This window comes from Cebus imitator, unplaced genomic scaffold (genome assembly GCF_001604975.1).
Source record: "Cebus imitator isolate Cc_AM_T3 unplaced genomic scaffold, Cebus_imitator-1.0 Scaffold231, whole genome shotgun sequence".
NCBI lineage: Eukaryota > Metazoa > Chordata > Mammalia > Primates > Cebidae > Cebus > Cebus imitator.
This window is the reverse complement of record NW_016107546.1, coordinates 3,950,135-3,967,873: the sequence shown is the minus strand read 5'-3', so window position 1 is coordinate 3,967,873 and position 17,739 is coordinate 3,950,135. Positions and strand designations below refer to the sequence as shown.

General features: G+C 46.3%; 1 protein-coding gene across 3 annotated transcripts in view; it reads left to right on the top strand.

Moving 5' to 3' along the window:
• WRNIP1 (WRN helicase interacting protein 1) overlaps positions 1–9,444 on the top strand; it is a 21,056-nt gene extending 11,612 nt beyond the window's left edge. For 2 of the 3 annotated variants that reach the window (XM_017497498.1, XM_017497497.1), the window contains exons 4-7: positions 2,959–3,188; positions 7,143–7,298; positions 8,034–8,113; positions 8,705–9,444. In XM_017497498.1, the coding sequence (XP_017352987.1) occupies positions 2,959–3,188; positions 7,143–7,298; positions 8,034–8,113; positions 8,705–8,980 (742 nt within the window). In that variant the 3' untranslated portion in view covers positions 8,981–9,444. The remainder of the gene's footprint in view (positions 1–2,958; positions 3,189–7,142; positions 7,299–8,033; positions 8,114–8,704) is intronic. The other variant, XM_017497500.1, reaches the window with a different exon arrangement.
• Positions 9,445–17,739: the final 8,295 nt, after the last annotated feature.

The following is a 17,739-nucleotide window of genomic DNA, read 5'->3' as shown; positions in this document are numbered from 1 at the left end:
GTGAGCCACTGTGCCCGGCCCATTTTGTAATTTTCTTGTGTGACCGTTGTGAGTGGTGTCAGCAGCTCCTATATTACTTGGACAGAGTTGCTGACAGATTGATTTGGACCTCGAAATACTTTCTTCTTTTGGGTAGGGGTGAAATTTAAAATGTGGATTGTACCCAAGCGGAAGTGGAGTGGTGGGAGCTCAGGTGGCTTTCGTTGTGGCAGCACCTCCATTCCTCATGACCCCAAATCAGAGGAGTAGAACTACTTGTACTTTGGTCAGGTGTTTAAAAGCCAAAGGAAGACCTTATTTTCCAGCCACATAAAATACATCATCATTGCTAAAGACTTATTCACAGCATGCTGTTCATGAATCTGTAGACTGCTAGTTGCCTTCTCATCCAATTAATAAGGGCCGCCTTCCTGTCTGTATATGAGGACTAATAGGGGCAGGACAGTATACTAATAAATACCGTTGTATATAAGGCTACCCATCTTGTCACTGTCCCCACTGTACCCATCTTGTCATGCCCCTGAATGCATACAAAGGACAAATACGTGAAAAAGGGATACATACCAAAATACTAATGTCGAGGTAGTCTAGCGCAAGGTGAATTTTCCCCCTTTGTCTATGTTTAAAATTCAATGTACATTTTTTAAAAATAAATATTCACAGGCCTGAGTAACTTGTTTTTCAAACAACTATTTAATGGTAAAGCATGTAAAACTATACAAAATATGGTCCCAATTTTTGTTTAAAAAATTAGTCGTAAGGTTGATGATTGCATAAAAGAAATACTCGACACGGTAGCTGTTACCTCTGGGTGCTGAAAATATGGATTCTTTTTGTTTTCTCTACACTTTCCATATAATTTATAAAAAGTAAAGATTTCGCTCTGAGATTATGATGAAACTGAAGTTAGTCCCTTTATTGTGCAAATATTGGATGCCTATCAACTACCAGGTCTGGGAATACAAAAAAAGAATAAAATATTCCTGTCCTTGAGGTGCTCAACATGTAGTCGGGATGGAGAGATGATGAATGTAATGTAAGCAACACACAACCCGACCCATGGTGCAGGAGATAGGCTGGTTCAGTCCGTTAGGATCCACTGGGGCTCCTGCTTTTACTCTTTTTTCTTCCCTCAGTTGTCCTACAGGCCTTTTGTTGCTCAGCAGCTTTCCAAGGAGATAGAAGCCATTGCTTTTATTAGTTCTGAGGCGGAAATGAGATGCCCAGGCAGTTTCTATTCTCCCTTCCTGTCCCTTCACACAGGTCGAGCCCGGTAAGGGGCTAAGAGCATGCCCTTCTCTCACAGGGCTGTCGCACACTGCCACACCCCTCTGATGCTGGTCCCTCCCATACATTTTCTTTAGTATATGTTCTGTCTATCATTATCTTCCAAATCATCTTCCAGAAAACTTGCCAACCAATTTCCAGTTAAGAAATGATCCACAGGCTTTATAGAGTGCCAGTGACGTGGCCTTGGTGTGTGTTTTGTGTGTGTGCTCTGGTGAGGTCTGCTGAGAGAATGCTGCCATCAGGAGAGAGGAAGATGGGTCTCCAGGCTGCACCGGTGGCTCTGGTGCCCCAGTGGTTGACATGAGTGAGGAGGGAGTCATTTGTTGTAAACCTGGGGCTGGCCAGGTGTCTTAGGTGTGGTGAGAGACCCACAAGGAATAACTGGAGATCAACTTTGGTAAATATAGGGATGAGATGAGGCATCTTGAAGACATTAGGAACAAATCTTTCCATGAATGAAATGCCGATTGGTGTTATTTGGGTTCCTCAGTGAGTAGAGTAGTGTCGGTGAGTGGGTGTGTGGTGGGGAGTTCTGCATTGATGCAGCAGGCAAGCATGGTCCCCTTTGGAAACTGCCACCCCCTTCTTGGCCCAGCCTCGTTGGTGCTTGCACATTATTTTCCAGGTAGCTGATTTGGACAGTCCTAATGGGCTTTTTATTTACTGTTTAGCTTATAAGCTGAATGTTGATAATGACATAAGTGAACTGTAACTGAAAAATTATTTTTTTGCTTCACAAATGTGCAACTAGCAGCCCAGCCAGGAATAATATAAGACCCCACTAAGTCATGAAATTTGTTAGATATCTTGTTTAACTTGACTAGGAATAGAAAATTCTACTGACTCAGTCTTCTGATTATAGTTAGGTCTTATTTATGAGGGTCCAAATTTAGAAATGTGACTGTTAGTTTTAGTCCTGATGTCAGAGAGAGGTTAGATGGCTTATCTAGGGTCTCATGGCTGTGTACCAGCAGTCTTCTGGTCGCTTCCCAGCTAATGACTTCTCTGCTTACCCTGCGCGGATTTTGCATGATTAGTACCCACTATGAGATGACCTGTTGCAACCTCCAAAATGCCCCAGGCCAAATTCCTGAGCCCTTCTAGGACCTGCTGTGCTCAGAGTATCCAGGGACCCAGTTTGTTGTTTTTAAAGCAAAGGAATTGAACTGCATGATCTGGAGCCCTTCAGAGCTAATATTCAGATATGATGCTGTTTCTCCCTTGTGTGGAAAGTAGTCTGAGCTTATGCCTGTCTCAGCAGGATGTAGGCTGCAATTGGAACATGTTTTCCATACACGGTAATGGGGTGCTAGCATTTCTAATAAAGTTTTCACTGTTCTGTAGGGTAGAACCAGAGAGACCACCTGTCAACAGTAACTTTCCAGGCCATTCAGTGTCTGTTTCACACAAGCTTAGATGTGTGAACCTATGCAGTGAGTAACCCTCGACACTCATAAGATACAGTGTGATAACCTGCTGACTTAGGAGACCCAGTCAGTTCATAGTCTTGATGATGCTTAAGCACATTGACAATGTGAGGTGAGAATAAGAGGCAAAGGCCTTCAACTCTTCAGTGTCCTTGCCGAGAAGTATGAGTTTCTAAGATGTATGCAGAACAAGAAGTACGCAGCCTGAGTGTGAGGGTAACTAACCCTGGTTGTGTTTCAGGCCCGCCATCTTCATAGAGGATAAAGCAGTAGACACCCTGGCTTACCTCAGTGACGGTGACGCCCGAGCTGGGTTGAACGGACTGCAGCTGGCTGTGCTGGCTAGGTTAAGCTCTAGGAAGATGTTCTGTAAGAAGAGTGGGCAAACCTATTCTCCCAGTAGAGTTCTGATCACAGAGAATGACGTGAAGGAGGGCCTCCAGCGATCCCACATTTTATATGACCGGGCAGGTAAGTAATTGACATGTGGAAAGACTAAAACTGTAGGGAAAGAAGTGTGTGCACACATTCTCATTTCTGGAAGCCTGACTTTCAGCTGGGTCCAAAGCATGCCAGTGATTCTTAGGTGGATCTCCATGTTGGTATAAGCCTTCTACACAGGGCTGACCTTTCCAAAGAGAGGTTTGAAGCAGAAGCTACCCTGCTGAGAGTCTAGAGGAGTTTGGGGTTGGAAATGGCAGGCTGCACATTCACCTTAGAAGGTAGTTAGCTATTCCCCACCTTGCAGAATACAAGCACCTTTGGAAGCCTGTGTGTTCACTTGACAGTGAATATGTTTTGTGATCATTTACAAGGGCAGTAAATAAAAAGAGGACTTTTGCCATAATGACTTAATAGGTTCAATGGAGAATTACAATGCTTTATTTCTAGAGTCTATACTAAAAAATAAATTGTCGGGGATCTTGAAGTTTTTGGGTTTTTTTAGTAGCTTTTTCAAAAATTAAATTCACTGTGTACACTTATCTGTGTAGAATTGCATTTACAGATACCAGATTTGATACCAGCTCTAATGAAATCTGTGACCTAGCGATATTAAATGTCATTAGCAGAGCACATTTGCATCTTTTTATAAAAGAAGTGGGAGATGAAGATAACATACGTAGATTAGGTCAAACTTCTGCTGCTTGAGCGTTTGTGGGACTTTGGATGGAGTCATATTGCAGTCACTGTGGAATATAATTTCCACACTTTTAAAAGCTCTGCCAGATAAGGAAGCTGATAATTGAATGTTCCAGATCTCACGTAGGCTGTGCCACAGGACAATGGAGAGTCCTTACTGGTTAGGGAAGGGGTGGAGGGGCTTAAGAATGACTTTGGTTCGGGTGCTGCCTCTTCGTGAGTGAGCACACTCGCTGCATGACCTTGGAAGGCTGACCAAAGCTTTTCAGCCCCAGCACGCCTCAGCTGATGGTAGCTCAGGAGTGTTCATTGGTGCTAAGGATACATTGGCAAGTTGAACAAACAGTCCTATCCACACGGTGACGTGAATGTGCCCTCGGTGGGGCCTTCTCAGATGGCCGGCTCTCCCTTGTGCTCTGCAGTGTGACGTAAATGCTTGCAAAGTCTGAAAAGCAACACGTTCTAGGTGTAGAGCTCTGCTTAACTTTTGGCCAAATACAAAAAATGTACATGTGAACAAGATAAAAGGTTTTAAGACGTTAAAAAAAATCTCCCCATGCCGGACTCACCACTGTTTCTGAGGTCCAGCAGCAGCAGTCTCTCTCCCTTCTTGTAGGTGTCCCAAAGGTTTCGCCCTGTTTTGATTGGACCGACTAGGACTATTCTTTGACATTTTATCAGACTGTCAGTTGAGATCTGTGTAACATGGCATTCACTAACAACCACTGAGTATTTTATAGATGCATTCATTTTTTAAATTCTCAAAATAATCTTGTGGAGATAGCTATTAATATTACCCCCATTTTAAGATAATAAAACTTGCCTGCATTCACAAAGCAAGCAGTGAAGCTGACCCTTAAATCCAGGTCTGACTGGTTCCCAAGACTGTCCTTCCCCACATCCACGTTTGCCTCCGTACCAGCCTTACTGCGCCGTAACTGATCTTACCCATTACATCATGCTCCTGAGAGGGATCACCCCTCCATCCATATACATGCAGAGGGGATCTTGGAGGGGTCCAGTCCTAGGAATCCCACTTCTTGAGCCCCATGTTGCAGAGCTCTGCACAGTGGGGATCACCTTGTCTATAGCTTGTAGCTGGGGGGCCATGGAGGCTGCCTAGTGCCACAGCCTTAAGAACCCCACATCCTACATGTCTTGCCAGGATGAGTGTGCTCACACACCCCACCCCACTGCAACATTTCTGCCCCATGGTGGATCCACAGACACATAAATATCATTCAGATCCCGGAGAAAGCTGCTCTTCCAGGCTTTGCTCCATAAATAGGGATGGTAGAAGCATTGCCCTGGAAACCTGTTAGCTTATACTCTTAGGCCTTTTTATAACTCGAGTGAGACAAAGACCCAGAGGTTTTATTATTTTTTTATATGTCACCTAGTACATAGTTACCTGTTAGTAGGATCCAGTGATGTTTCTGTAACAGAGTGAAGGAATTTCTAAATGAGAGCAAACTCTGCTGTGCATTGACATCAGGGTTCTATATAAATAGTCAAAGTACAGGTTATAAAGTAGTATATATTAAAAGTAAATATGGAAGGTAGCATAGAATAATACAAGTATCTACCACTGGTGCAAAAGAATCTTTCTACAGTGCCTGCTCTGTGCCAGGTGTGTGTAATCTAATACAGCCCTGTGAGGTAAGTGGTCTCGTTGTCCCCATTTTACAGATGAGAAACTCAAGGCACAGTGAGAATCAGAAACTTGCCCATGGCTCACGAGCTTGGTGGTCCAACCCAGGCTGCCTGGTCCCAGAGCCTGTGCTCTTGCCTATTATACTGGTGGTATTGCCTCTGACATTGACAAGGTGGGAGAAGATGACTGACCTGTGTGGGGGAGTTTAACTTTGACATAAAGTGGCCTGGGTACTTTCTTCCAGCCCCCGTGCCCTGAGTTTAGCCTGGCCTGTTCTCTGCCACCCTCCTCCCCACTTTCCTCCCCGCCCTGCAAAGGAGCAGAGTGTAGCCAGAGTGCCTGGGCCAGCAGGGTGATAGCGTGGGCCAGAACCACGCAAATTTCTTCCCGGACACCCTCTGAGCCTATGTCGCTAGCACTCTGACTTCACCAAGGAAGCCCTGGACAGGAGACCCTCAGTTTGTTCTCAGAAATCCAGTAGCTGAGCTGACCCATCCATCTGCCCCGGTTCTCAGAAACCAGAGTCACTAGGGCTGAGCCATGAGTCCTGCAGGTCTTTCCCCCGTGGGAGGCCAGCATCTCCTGCTTGCTCTCTTCTCTACCTGAAGACCAGCTGACATTTTGGCAGCCAGCTCAGCCGCCAGGATTTGTGACTGGCGCCAGTTGTATTTTGGACATGGGCTTATGCTGAGCACAGACCAGGAGCTCCTCTGGGAGGAGTGAGACTCACAGGAACACCATTCTCTGCTTTCTTGTGAGAAGGGTGCCCCCTCCTTGAACTTACCTAAGGGACAATGGCCAAAGAGTAGTGAAATGTGTGCGGGTACCACTGTTTAGTTCCTGAGAACTGTTTAGCTTTAATTTTTTGCCTTTAAATATGCCCTTTTTTTAAAGCACATTTCACTGATTCCATGTAAATCTAGGGTAAAAATGGGAAAAGACCAGGCGGTGAGAGAGTGGGCCTCTGTGCCTTCAGGGCGGGAGTTGGTAGTCCATGTGTCAGTCCTTCTGGGACCCTGCTACACAGGTGTCCCCACACCAAGGCTGGCAGAAGGAGGTTTAGATGATGGCAGGCTTCGGATATCAGAAAGGCAGCTGGAAATGACACTGAGGAACAGATGGGCTATGACAGCTGCCCTAACCACTTGGCTCTGCCTCCCCCTGGCTCTGACCAGACCCACTGTCAATCTTCCTGCAGTAGAGGGGTGGGCCGCAGGATGGAGCCAGAACATGAGACTCGCCGTCCCTTCACTCTTGTCTCTGGCAAATCCGCCAGCTGGAAGGACCACTTTTCTAAGTGAACGTCTCTCACCCGCTGCCTCTGTGCATGTGTGTGCACACTGTGTGGACAGCCACAGGTTTCTGCTGCAGCAGCCTCTTCCCCTGAGTAGGACTGGGTTCCTGAACAGGCTCCTAGCCCCACAGAGAACTGCACTGGGCCATGTCCCAGGTTTAGGTCCAAGCAGCCAGTGCACCCCACTCAGAGCACAGCTGAGGCAGCTGCCCAAACCTCTCAGCTTTCCCAGGGCCTTTGTTAGTTCAGGCTTCCTGGAAGTCAGCTGGTGGAGACGAAGATGGCTCGGGCGCCCCTCGTGTGAGCTCTATGTGAGTGGTGCTCTTTGTGATGTCAGGAGAGGAGCATTACAACTGCATCTCCGCCCTGCACAAGTCCATGCGGGGCTCCGACCAGAATGCCTCCCTCTACTGGCTGGCTCGCATGCTCGAGGGAGGAGAGGACCCTCTCTACGTGGCACGGAGGCTTGTGAGGTTTGCCAGCGAGGACATAGGTGAGTGTGGTGGGAGGGTCCCGGAGCCCTGTGTCCTGGGTGTGGGGGAATGGCTGACTGTTACATTGTGGCTTTTTGGGGGAGGGGGGCAGGAAGAATGTCTCAGGGCTATGTGAGACTGGCAGGGGAAGATAAGACGTTATGTCTAAGCTCAGGTGTTTATTACTTGGTGTGTGTGTGCCTTTGAATATTTGTGTTCCTAAAGTCACCATTTTCTGTTTCCTCTTTGGGAATGTTTTTACTAACATTCAGAGTATTGCAGTAAGATGAGCTGCTTTTAAATTTGCTTTGAAGTCAGGTGTTCAGGATTTTCTTTGGATAGTTCCCAAGGTAGAAATGGAAGACTCTAGACACTATATGAAGAGAAAGATCAGGAAAGTCCTCCTCCTCTTTGGTGTTAGGGGATGTTTGGTTTTTAGTGTTTCCATCCTGGCAAATGTCTCCATAGCCTTGATTTCTCATGTTTGTTGTACAGAGACTCTTATTTTCCTAGATGTAGAGTTTTTACCCACAGGGAAACCGCTCTTAACACCACACACAGTAACCACTCACTAAATATTTCTTGCTTAAGTGCATGGGATCAGAGACTAGAGCTAGGTCAGTCCGTTTTGCTACATGGGGTTATTTTGGTCGTCAAGTGTACAAGCAGTGGTGGTCTGTGGTCACCTGCACATAGGCCAGGAGGACAGTGTGTGTCGTAACTAAAACTCTCCTTTGTCTCTCTGTGTGTGGCAGGTCTCGCAGACCCATCTGCATTAACACAAGCAGTTGCTGCCTACCAAGGCTGTCATTTTATAGGCATGCCTGAATGTGAGGTAAAGTAATCAGCTCAGTTCCTTGCACATCACTTCTTTTCTCTTGTGCTCTGACCCTTTGTAGATTTAAATAGATGTCCCTCCACCATTGGTGGATTGAGCCCACTGAATATGCTACTTGGCTTTTGAATGCCTATAGTAGACTCTTAGACTCCTAGAGAGGGAAACGTTCTTTGTCAGCGAGGTCATGTTTCAAACTGTCCTCAGGATTCTGGGGTTCAGAGGACATGCGCCAGGTTTTCCAGGGAGCAGAAAAGTTAAAGGAGCTGAACAGGAAGCCTCTGCGAGTTTGCCCTCAGAGCAGCTTCATATTCATCTCTTTATATATTGGCGTAAGAAAAATTTAATTTAGTCAAAAGGCCTTCAGTTAAAAAAAAAAAAAAAAGAAAACCACTCACCTGGTTTGCCTCTCACCTTGTGGGAATTTCTTCTGTCTGTGATAGGTGGTTATCCAGGCGGTAGGCACAAAAGGGGGTTAAAAGCATGTGGGGATCTTCTCAGCATTACCTAGAGCTGTGTATCGGAAGGGGCTCTGCAGAGCAGAAGCGTGGCATCTTGCTAGTAAAATGTGTCCTTCTGTGTCATTGGTAGGTGCTTCTGGCCCAGTGTGTGGTCTACTTTGCCAGAGCCCCAAAGTCCATTGAGGTGTTCAGCGCCTACAACAACGTCAAAGCCTGCCTGAGGAACCACCAGGGACCGCTGCCCCCCGTGCCCCTGCACCTGAGGAACGCACCCACTAGGCTGATGAAGGATCTGGGCTATGGCAAAGGCTACAAGTACAACCCCATGTACAGCGAGCCTGTGGATCAGGAGTACCTGCCGGAAGAGTTGAGGGGAGTCGATTTCTTCAAGCAGAGGAGGTGCTGACTCTTCAGGCCATGGCAGCAGAAGGATGTTGCTTTTTTAAGGGAGGGCCAGAAAGAAAGTAACTGGGTTGCAAAATTGGTTGCCTGGTGGAAGTTAAAACAGAACCACATTTTGTGCCAGAAATTTCAGAGTTTCGTAGGTGGAGGCGCAGTTATTTCCACTAAATGTGTAACATTGAAATTGTGTTCATTTGCACTTGGTGCGGCGGTTTATGCTTATGAAAATATCTGGCAGCTTTGTGCAATGATTTAATGTTATAAGGAATTATCTATTTTGTCATAGTATTTAAGTCATAATGTCATTTCAGAATTCAGTTCTGTAGGATTTTTTTTTTCTTTAAAAATGTATATTCTAGGTAGGTTCAATTGGTAAAAAAATGTAATTGTGATTTAATACTGCATAGTGTTTTGGGTATTTTTTTTATATGCAAAGGTCTTATGAACCAATAAAACTATTTCAAAGTACTCAGATTCTGTCATGATTTTCCCGCCCGGATGCTAGGTACCAACATCGTCACCATTGCATTTGGTGGGTGGATACTGGGAAGGAGAAATGTCACCCTGGTGGTGGGAAGAGTGGGGAGCTGAGTTGAGAAGTCAGGGTTATCTTGTAGGAAGTTAACTTTGATTTCTTTAAAGGAATTCTTTTTTAAATGGCTTGTGAAAGACTCCGGTAGTCCCCATGGCCCATTCCTCCCCACCTCCCCTGGTTTCTTCTTGCAGCTCCATATTTCCAAACAGTAATTTTTCTTTGAGTTTTTGTGTTTCCTGAATGTAAAATATGCCACTCCCCTTCTCAGTTTAGAGTTATTTGCCTGCTGCTACTTCCTCTCCTTAGTCCCATGCCATGCATATTCCCGCAAGGACGGCCCCTCCAGGTAGTCGGTTCTCTTCCCGCCTTGGTGTGTCCCGCCTTGGTGTGAGGCCTCCTGGGGTCCTCCTGCCGTGTCTGGAAAGCTGCCGGCTGTTGGCCCCGGACATCCTCTGCCTTTCTTCTGAGTGAGATTCCCATCTTCTGTATGTGCCACCCTGCCTTCTTGGTTTATTCTGCTATTTCAGTGTGACGTCCTCTAGTAATGTTTATCATGCTGGAGGGACTGTACATTGCAGAGTCCCGACTGGGGCTCCCACCCTCTGCCTGGAGTGGCTGCACTGTGGTGTGCACTTGCCATCCCCAGAATCTCCCTTCATCATCACCCTGGAGCTTCCCTTTGCTTCTCCCTGCACCCCATCTGATTGCAGGATCCTGTGCTTTCTGGTGCAGGTGGTGCGTATCCTCTAGTAGCTTTATGGAGCAGGGGTGTGTGGAGGAAAAATATTTTTAGGCCTCAAGAGACTCAAAATGCTCTTATTCTACCTTCAGATGTGTCTGAGAGTTTCACTAGGAATAAATTGTAGGTCAGAAAATACTTGTCTGTTGTCTTCCACCTTCCCATGTTGCTGTCAGGTTTGAAGGCATCCTGATGTGTGTGGTCTTTTGTTTGTAACCTCTATCAACTTACAGACTCTTCTGTCTTTGTTCCCCATGTTTTAAAAGTTTGCACTGGGCACTTGGTGGGCCTTTCAATCTGGAAACTCTAGGGAGTTTTGTCTTTCAGTTCTAGGGAAGTTTCTTTTTTTACTCATTCAATAAATATTTTTATTTATTTTAATTTTATTTATTTTTTTGAGACAGAGTCTTGCTCTGTCACCCAGGCTGGAGTGCAATGGCGCAATCTTGGCTCACTGCAACCTCCACCTCCCTGGTTCAAGCGAATCTCCTGCCTCAGCCTCCCAAGTAGTTAGGATTACTGGCGCTGGCCACCACACCCAGCTAATTTTTGTATTTTTAGTAGAGTCAGGGTTTCGCTACATTGGTCAGGCTGGTCTTGAACTCCTGACTTCAGGTGATCCACCCGCTTCAGCCTCTCAAAGTGCTGGGATTACAGGTGTGAGCCACCACGCCTGGCCTCAGTAAATATTGAGTGCCTGATTTGTGCTAAGCATTCTTGTTGATGATGTTGGAAACACATCAGTGAGCAGAAGAGACCAAAAATCCTGTGCTCAAAGCTTATAGTGTAAAAAATAACATTAATATCTCAAATAATAAGGAGAAAATGAATGGAAGAATGGATATGGAAAGGGTAGGGAGACGGGTGCAGTTTTAGTATGAGTTGCCAAGGTGGATTTCACGAGAGTGTTTGAGTCAAGACTTCAAAGAAGTGAATGTGCCATTCAAACACCTGGGAAAAGATCATCCCAGGCAGAGGAAACAGCAAGTGCAAAGGCCCTGAGGGAGGAAGGAAGGCTGGGTGGGTTCAGGGTCTAGTAAGGAGACCAGTCTGACCAGAGTGGGGGAAGTCCAAGAGTGATAGAAGAAGTCAAAGTCGAGGATCATGGAGCTGCAGATAAGGTGGGACCTTTTAGGTCATAGTGAGAACTTTGGCTTTTACTCAGGGTTTCCCCCAAAGGAGTGTCATGATAAGACTTAGATGTTATAGGGATCCGTTGACACTAAATGGTAGGTAGGGTAAGGCTCATCTATTCAGTCAAATAGGTCAAGGCATGGCTCCCTGCCTTGCCTTCTGAGTGCCAGGTAGGGAAAGAGGACAGTTGTCATACATGAATTAGTATGTGCCTATAATTTTGATCTTCTGACTGAAATGGTACCCAAGCCCCTGGGTCTATCTGGGGCCCTCGGCTTCAGAGATCTTCCCATGGCCTGGAGTAGGAGAGGGTGTCTGGGGACCCATCTTCCTCTTAACTTCCCTACCTGCTGCCACCTTCCAGGCCTCTGAGATGTTTGCCACGTTGACCCCTTGGCATTCCCCACTCAATTTGCCGGGTCAGTTATTTGCCCGTCAGGTTTCCACCTCCAGCATCATGTTCCCATTCTCTCACTTGTTCTCCTTACTTTTAAGCATTGATGGCTTTTAAGGATTCCTTTACTGTAGTTTTGGTGGAGGCTTAGAAGGAAATAAAATTACACATGGGTTCAATCCATTATGTCTACTAGTATTTCCTATTTCATTAAGAAATTTATAGCCCAGTTTTTATTGTTGGTGTGTTGTTTTGTTTTTGTTTTTGTTTTTGTTTTTGGAGTCAGAGTCTTGCTCTTTTGCCCAGGCTGGAGTGCAATGGTGTGATCTCGGCTCACTGCAACCTCCACCTCCCGGGTTCAAGCAATTCTCCTGCCTAAGCCTCCTGAGTAGCTGGGACTACAGGTGCACGCCACCACACCTGGCTAATTTTTTTGTGTTTTAGTAAAGAAGAGGTTTCACCGTGTTGCCAGGCAGGTCTTGAACTCCTGAGCTCAGGCAATCCGCCCACCTGGGCCTCCCAAAGTGCTAGGATTACAGGTGTGAGCCACCGTGCCCAGCCAATCCTGATTCTTTAAAACTAACGTTTTTGTTGGGGGATGGAGTCACTTTCAGATAAGAAGTGTGCTGTGGTATAACTGGAGGTAGCATTAACTCGCAAACAAGCTGGTCAGTCATGACTCGCTCTTGCCAGTTTGCTGAGGGACGGAGAGCTCAGGGGTGGTGAAGGCACAGGTGTCAATTTATGCCGGGAAAATATGCAAGCATCATAACTCAAGCCAAAAAATACATGATGAGAGACATGTGGCCCTGGACACACTGTGTGTAACACAGACACAGGGCCTGCTCCTGAGCATGCGGTACTGGGAGAGCCTGCAGCACAGTTCTTGCTCTATCCGGCTGCGGGTGCTCAGCAGCCAACTTTCTGTAATTGTAAAATCAAGCTTGAAAGTTTGGAAACGTTCATTTTTTGGTTTCAACGGATCTTATGTGAAAGCAGTTTTTTTAAAGTTTTTTTTTTTTTTTTTTTTTTTTTTTTTTTTTTTTTTTTTTTTTTTTTTTTTTTTTTTTTTTTTTTGGTGGGGGGTGTTCGGAGTTTCGCCGTTGTTGCCCAGGCTGGAGTGCAATGGCGCGATCTCGGCTCACCACAACCTCCGCCTCCTGGCTTCAGGCAATTCTCCTGCCTCAGCCTCCTGAGTAGCTGGGATTACAGGCACGCACCACCATGCCCAGCTAATTTTTTGTATTTTTAGTAGAGACGGGGTTTCACCGTGTTGACCAGGATGGTCTCGATCTCTTGACCTTGTGATCCACCCGCCTCGGCCTCCCAAAGTGCTGGGATTACAGGCTTGAGCCACCGTGCCTGGCCCTAAAGTTTTTTAAAGCACATGTTTACTGCCTAAATACTTGCCACATACCACAGTGAGCATGAGTGTGAACGTACAACATTAGCTGAACCCTGGGAAAAACTAATGCATTGAGACAGTTTCTGGTGAGGGATGCAGATCTCTTGCCTGTTTATAGTAGAATTCAATAATTGGGGGCAAACCTTTCATATGATGCCATTTAAATATCACAAGTTATGGGCCACGTGCGGTGGCACACATCTATAATCCCAGCACTTTGAGAGACTGAGGCGGGTGGATAACTTGAGGTCAGGAGTTTGAGACCAGCCTGGCCAACATGGTGAAACCCCATCTTTACTAAAAATACAAAAATTAGTCAGGCGTGGTGGTGCACACCTGTAATCCCAGCTACTCGGGAGGCTGAGACAGGAGAATGGCTTGAACCTGGGAGATGGAGGCTGCAGTGAGCCAAGATCGTTCCACTGCACTCCAGCCTGGACAACAGAGTGAGATTCCATATCAAAAAATAAGAAACAAATAAATAAATATCCCAAGTTCTGAAAAAGCAAAGTATCACCACCAGACACAATTTATTCCTTATGTCCCTAGTGTATTTTGTACTTCTGTTCACCCTCATACAGCCAAACCCGAATTTAATAACAGTAAGAATGGTGACTTGCAGAGATTTGTTCCAATTGTTGCAATAAGAATAGTTGTTAACTCATCTTTTCAGATACAAGTCTTCAGCCCTAGACAATGCTATCAATTAATTCCAAATGAGAGAACCTGCCTTTTGATACTGACGTTACATGAGAAAGTATGAATTTCCTATACTTTCATATAAATGCCATGGATATCTTACTTTTTTATGAATTAGCCTTTGTGTAGCGACTACAGTTTGAAAGCATTGCTACACATTCATAGATGCAGTTCCAGGCAGTTTGAGCCCACAAAGGCCTTTATAACTTAAGTAGAAACCAAGCAGAAGTAAATAATTTTTAACAGTTAACAAATCTTCATAGAAAGCAATCATTTAAAACTAAACATTTTGAAGCTCTTAAGCCAGTCAGGCTCTGGGGAGGATGCAGATGGTCCTCTCAACAGGCCACTGAGTAACTTTTAATCAGGGATCACAAGTCTTTGAAAAGTATGGGGATGGGTCAGGGGACCAACACAAGGTAGGAAGCAATTCCCTCGCCAGACCTGAAGAGCCAAGGGGTGGGAACACGCAGGAATCCTTGGGAGAGCAGGAGTTGGCCAGTGGCCTGCAGACAGGAACTGCAGCCCTTAGTGGAGGTGGAAAACTCAGCACGTCTGGAGTAAGGAAATGGGGGTTGGAGGAGAAAATGGATGGTTTGACCCCTCTCTCTCCTGCCCTCTCATCTCCTGCCAGCCTCTCCCACGAGCAGGAACAACCAGAAGTTTCCTTGGTTAAAAAGCCAGGCAAGAGTGGTGGAGAATACTCAGTGTGGACAGATTTCTGAAATGAGAAATACTACTGCTCTGTTTCAGGAGAAACAAAATTCTTTCTGTGTGATTGTATACCTTGAGAGCCACGAATAGTCTGAACAGCTAATAGTCCAGTAAAGTGGCCACATGGAACAAGAAATGGAAATCTATAGCTTCCAGGCCACTACGGTAATCAGAAAAGACACCAAGAAATAGATTCCATTCTCAGTAGCAACCTGGAAATAAACTGAATTGTAACTGAGGAGCAGGATTTACATGAAGAAAACTACCATACAATACCATACTGTTGAAACAAAATGTGAAAGAAAGTAGACAGAAGCCATTTTCCTCAAGGCTTCATCTCAAATTTAATTTTACAATCCCTTCATGCTGGGCAAGTAGAATGTGATGGGTACATATTTGTTGAATGACAAAATGAGGGGATGAATAAACTTTCCCTGAGGTGTGTATGTAGATGTTTAAAATAGAAGTCTGCCCTTGAAGTTTCTGTCCACCAGGAGGCAGGCTTCAGCCAGGAGAGAGTAAGGCAATGTCCCGGCTGTCTCTCACCAGGGCTTCCACCAGGTCCAGGTGACCAGGTTCAGGCCAAGACTGAGTTTCAGTATTTGTCATTAACCTGATAGATTAATAAACGGTTTGAAAGTAGAGCTTATGTATTTGTCTGACTGCAAAAGTAATGCATGATCATTGCACACAGGCACAGGAGAGATGAAAAAAAGTCGATAAAAGATAATAAAAATCAACTTTAATATTTAATATTTTTTTCTCAGTGATAACCACTATAAACATTTTAGTGTATGTCCTTTGGGAATTTTTTCCAATGGGTATGTGTGTGTGTGTGAAAATCGGCGACCTACACCATCTGTTTATAGCTTGCTGATTCTCACCCCTCACATGATTTCCCACATGCAGAATTAGTCTTTTAGTGTGTGAATTTTCATGGCTGAGTTGGAGCTACCAGGGGGCTGCACCTCTCCTGTGCTGCACCCCACTAGCCGTTTCATCCACAGGGGATAGGACACGCTGGGCACCTAAGGACTTATTTATTTTATTGTATTTTATTTTTGAGACGGAGTCTCGCTCTATCACCCAGGCTAGAGTGCAGTGGCGCAATCTCAGCTCACTGCAACTTCTGCCTCCTGGGTTCAAGCGATTCTCCTGCCTTAGCCTCCCAAGTAGCTGGGATTACAGCCATATGCCATCACGCCCGGCTAATTTTTGTATTTTTAGTAGAGATGGGGATTTCACCATGCTGTCCAGGCTGGTCTCAAACTCCGGACCTCAGGTGATCCACCCACCTCGGCCTCCCAAAGTACTGGGATTACAGGTGTGTACTACCACGCCCGACCTAGAACTGGATTTCGTAAGAGAAATGGAGAGCCTCACACCACTCTCTCCTCCTTCAGCGCCCCGCCCCCAGGGTTCTTTCAGCTCTCCAGCCAACCATACATGACAAGGCGTGTGGGCCCAAAAGTCTGTCTGCTCTGGTTCAAATCCTATCTGAGCCACTTTACTCCATGACCTTGGTCAAGGTTATCGTCTTCCCATCTCCTCATTTTAAAATGGGGATTAAAATATTACTTAATCCCAATGGAGGTTACATGATTCAAATCTGGCATTGCTTAAGTCAGGTCTGGCACCTTGTCCATAAATGTTGGTTATTGCCATTAGTCATTCTCCCCATCTCAGTTCAAGCATCGTTTTCCTCTCAAAGCCTGCGCTGAGCCCTCAGGCTGGGTCAGCTTTCCAGCCCAGCTATGTGCAGCCCCAGGTGCTGTTGCTCATGGCCTTGAGCCCTTGTGGTGTTCCAGGGCCCTGGGTGGTTACGGGTTGGGCACTGCTCTCTCCCTCTGGACTCCCCCTGGTCTCCAGCCTGCATCCTCCTTCATATTTTCCTCTCAGGGGCCAGGCTGAACCTGGGGACAGTGGAGCCTTGCAGTCTTGCAAGCACACTTGATGCTTCATTTTGGCTGACAGTAGTAACTGCAAACATGTATTCCCAGCCAGCCATATGTTGGGCACCATACAAAATGTTTTCCATATGTGATCTCCAAGGCGTGCTGTTATTATGTCTCTTTTATATGGAGAAAAGGAATGTACAACTTAAGATGGTGAAGTGACTTCCTGAGAGTCAGCTGGGATGGAAACCCCCAGAGCCTGATCTGCCCAGCCCCCTTGCCTGTGGCTCCCAGGCTCTTATGTGCAATCAGAATTGCCTGGAGGGCTCATTAAAAATCTCAGAATTTCTAATTCAGTCCGTCTTCAATGGGGCCTAAGAATTTGTATGTCTAACAGTAAGTTCTCAGGTGGTGCTAATGGGGCTGGTCCACACTGACAACACTTTGAGAACCACTACACTGTGCTATGTGACCTGCCATCAATAGCCCAGAAATGTTTTTAGTGGCAAACAGGCTCTTTTCAGACCCACCTCCTGCCTCCCTACCTGTAGCTGTCATTTATCTTTTCTTCCTTGCTCTAAACACATGCAGTGACTTATGAAGCCTTCGGCAGTCCTGAGTCCCTATGCCACCTGCGCTTGCCTCATTCTTCCCCTTCCCGTCACCCCTTCTAACGGCAGCTGCTGCTGCTCTCCAGGTGTGTCATCCACACTTGAAATTGCTGTGTGGGTGGGGAACTGGCTGCTGTGTGGCTGTGTGGACGGGGCAATGCCCAGGGGGCCCAGCTGAGGGTCGACAGTGAGCAGGCAGAAATCCAGAGGAGAGGACGCCTTTTTCTGAGTCCACAAAGGCACACGTGGGCTAGCTGGGCTCAGAGGGAAGAGAGAGGCTTTTGAGCAAGTCTGTCCGTGCCTCCTGCCTATTTTGCTTTAGCTTGCTGCTTCGAGTGAAAATACACCTTCTGCTGGGCACGGTGGTGCGTGCCTTTAGTCCCAGCTACTCGGGAGGCTGAGGCTGGAGGATCTCTTGAGCCCAGGAGTTCTAGGCTGTAGTGCACTATGCCGATCGGGTGTCCGCACTAAGTTCAGCATCCATATGGTGACCTCCTGGGAGCGGGGGACCACCCGGTTGCCTAAGGAGGGGTGAACCGGCCCAGATCAGAAACAGAGCAGGTCAAAGCTCCCGTGCTAATCAGTAGTGGGACCCAGCTTGTGAATAGCCATGCACTCCAGCCTGGGCAACATAGTG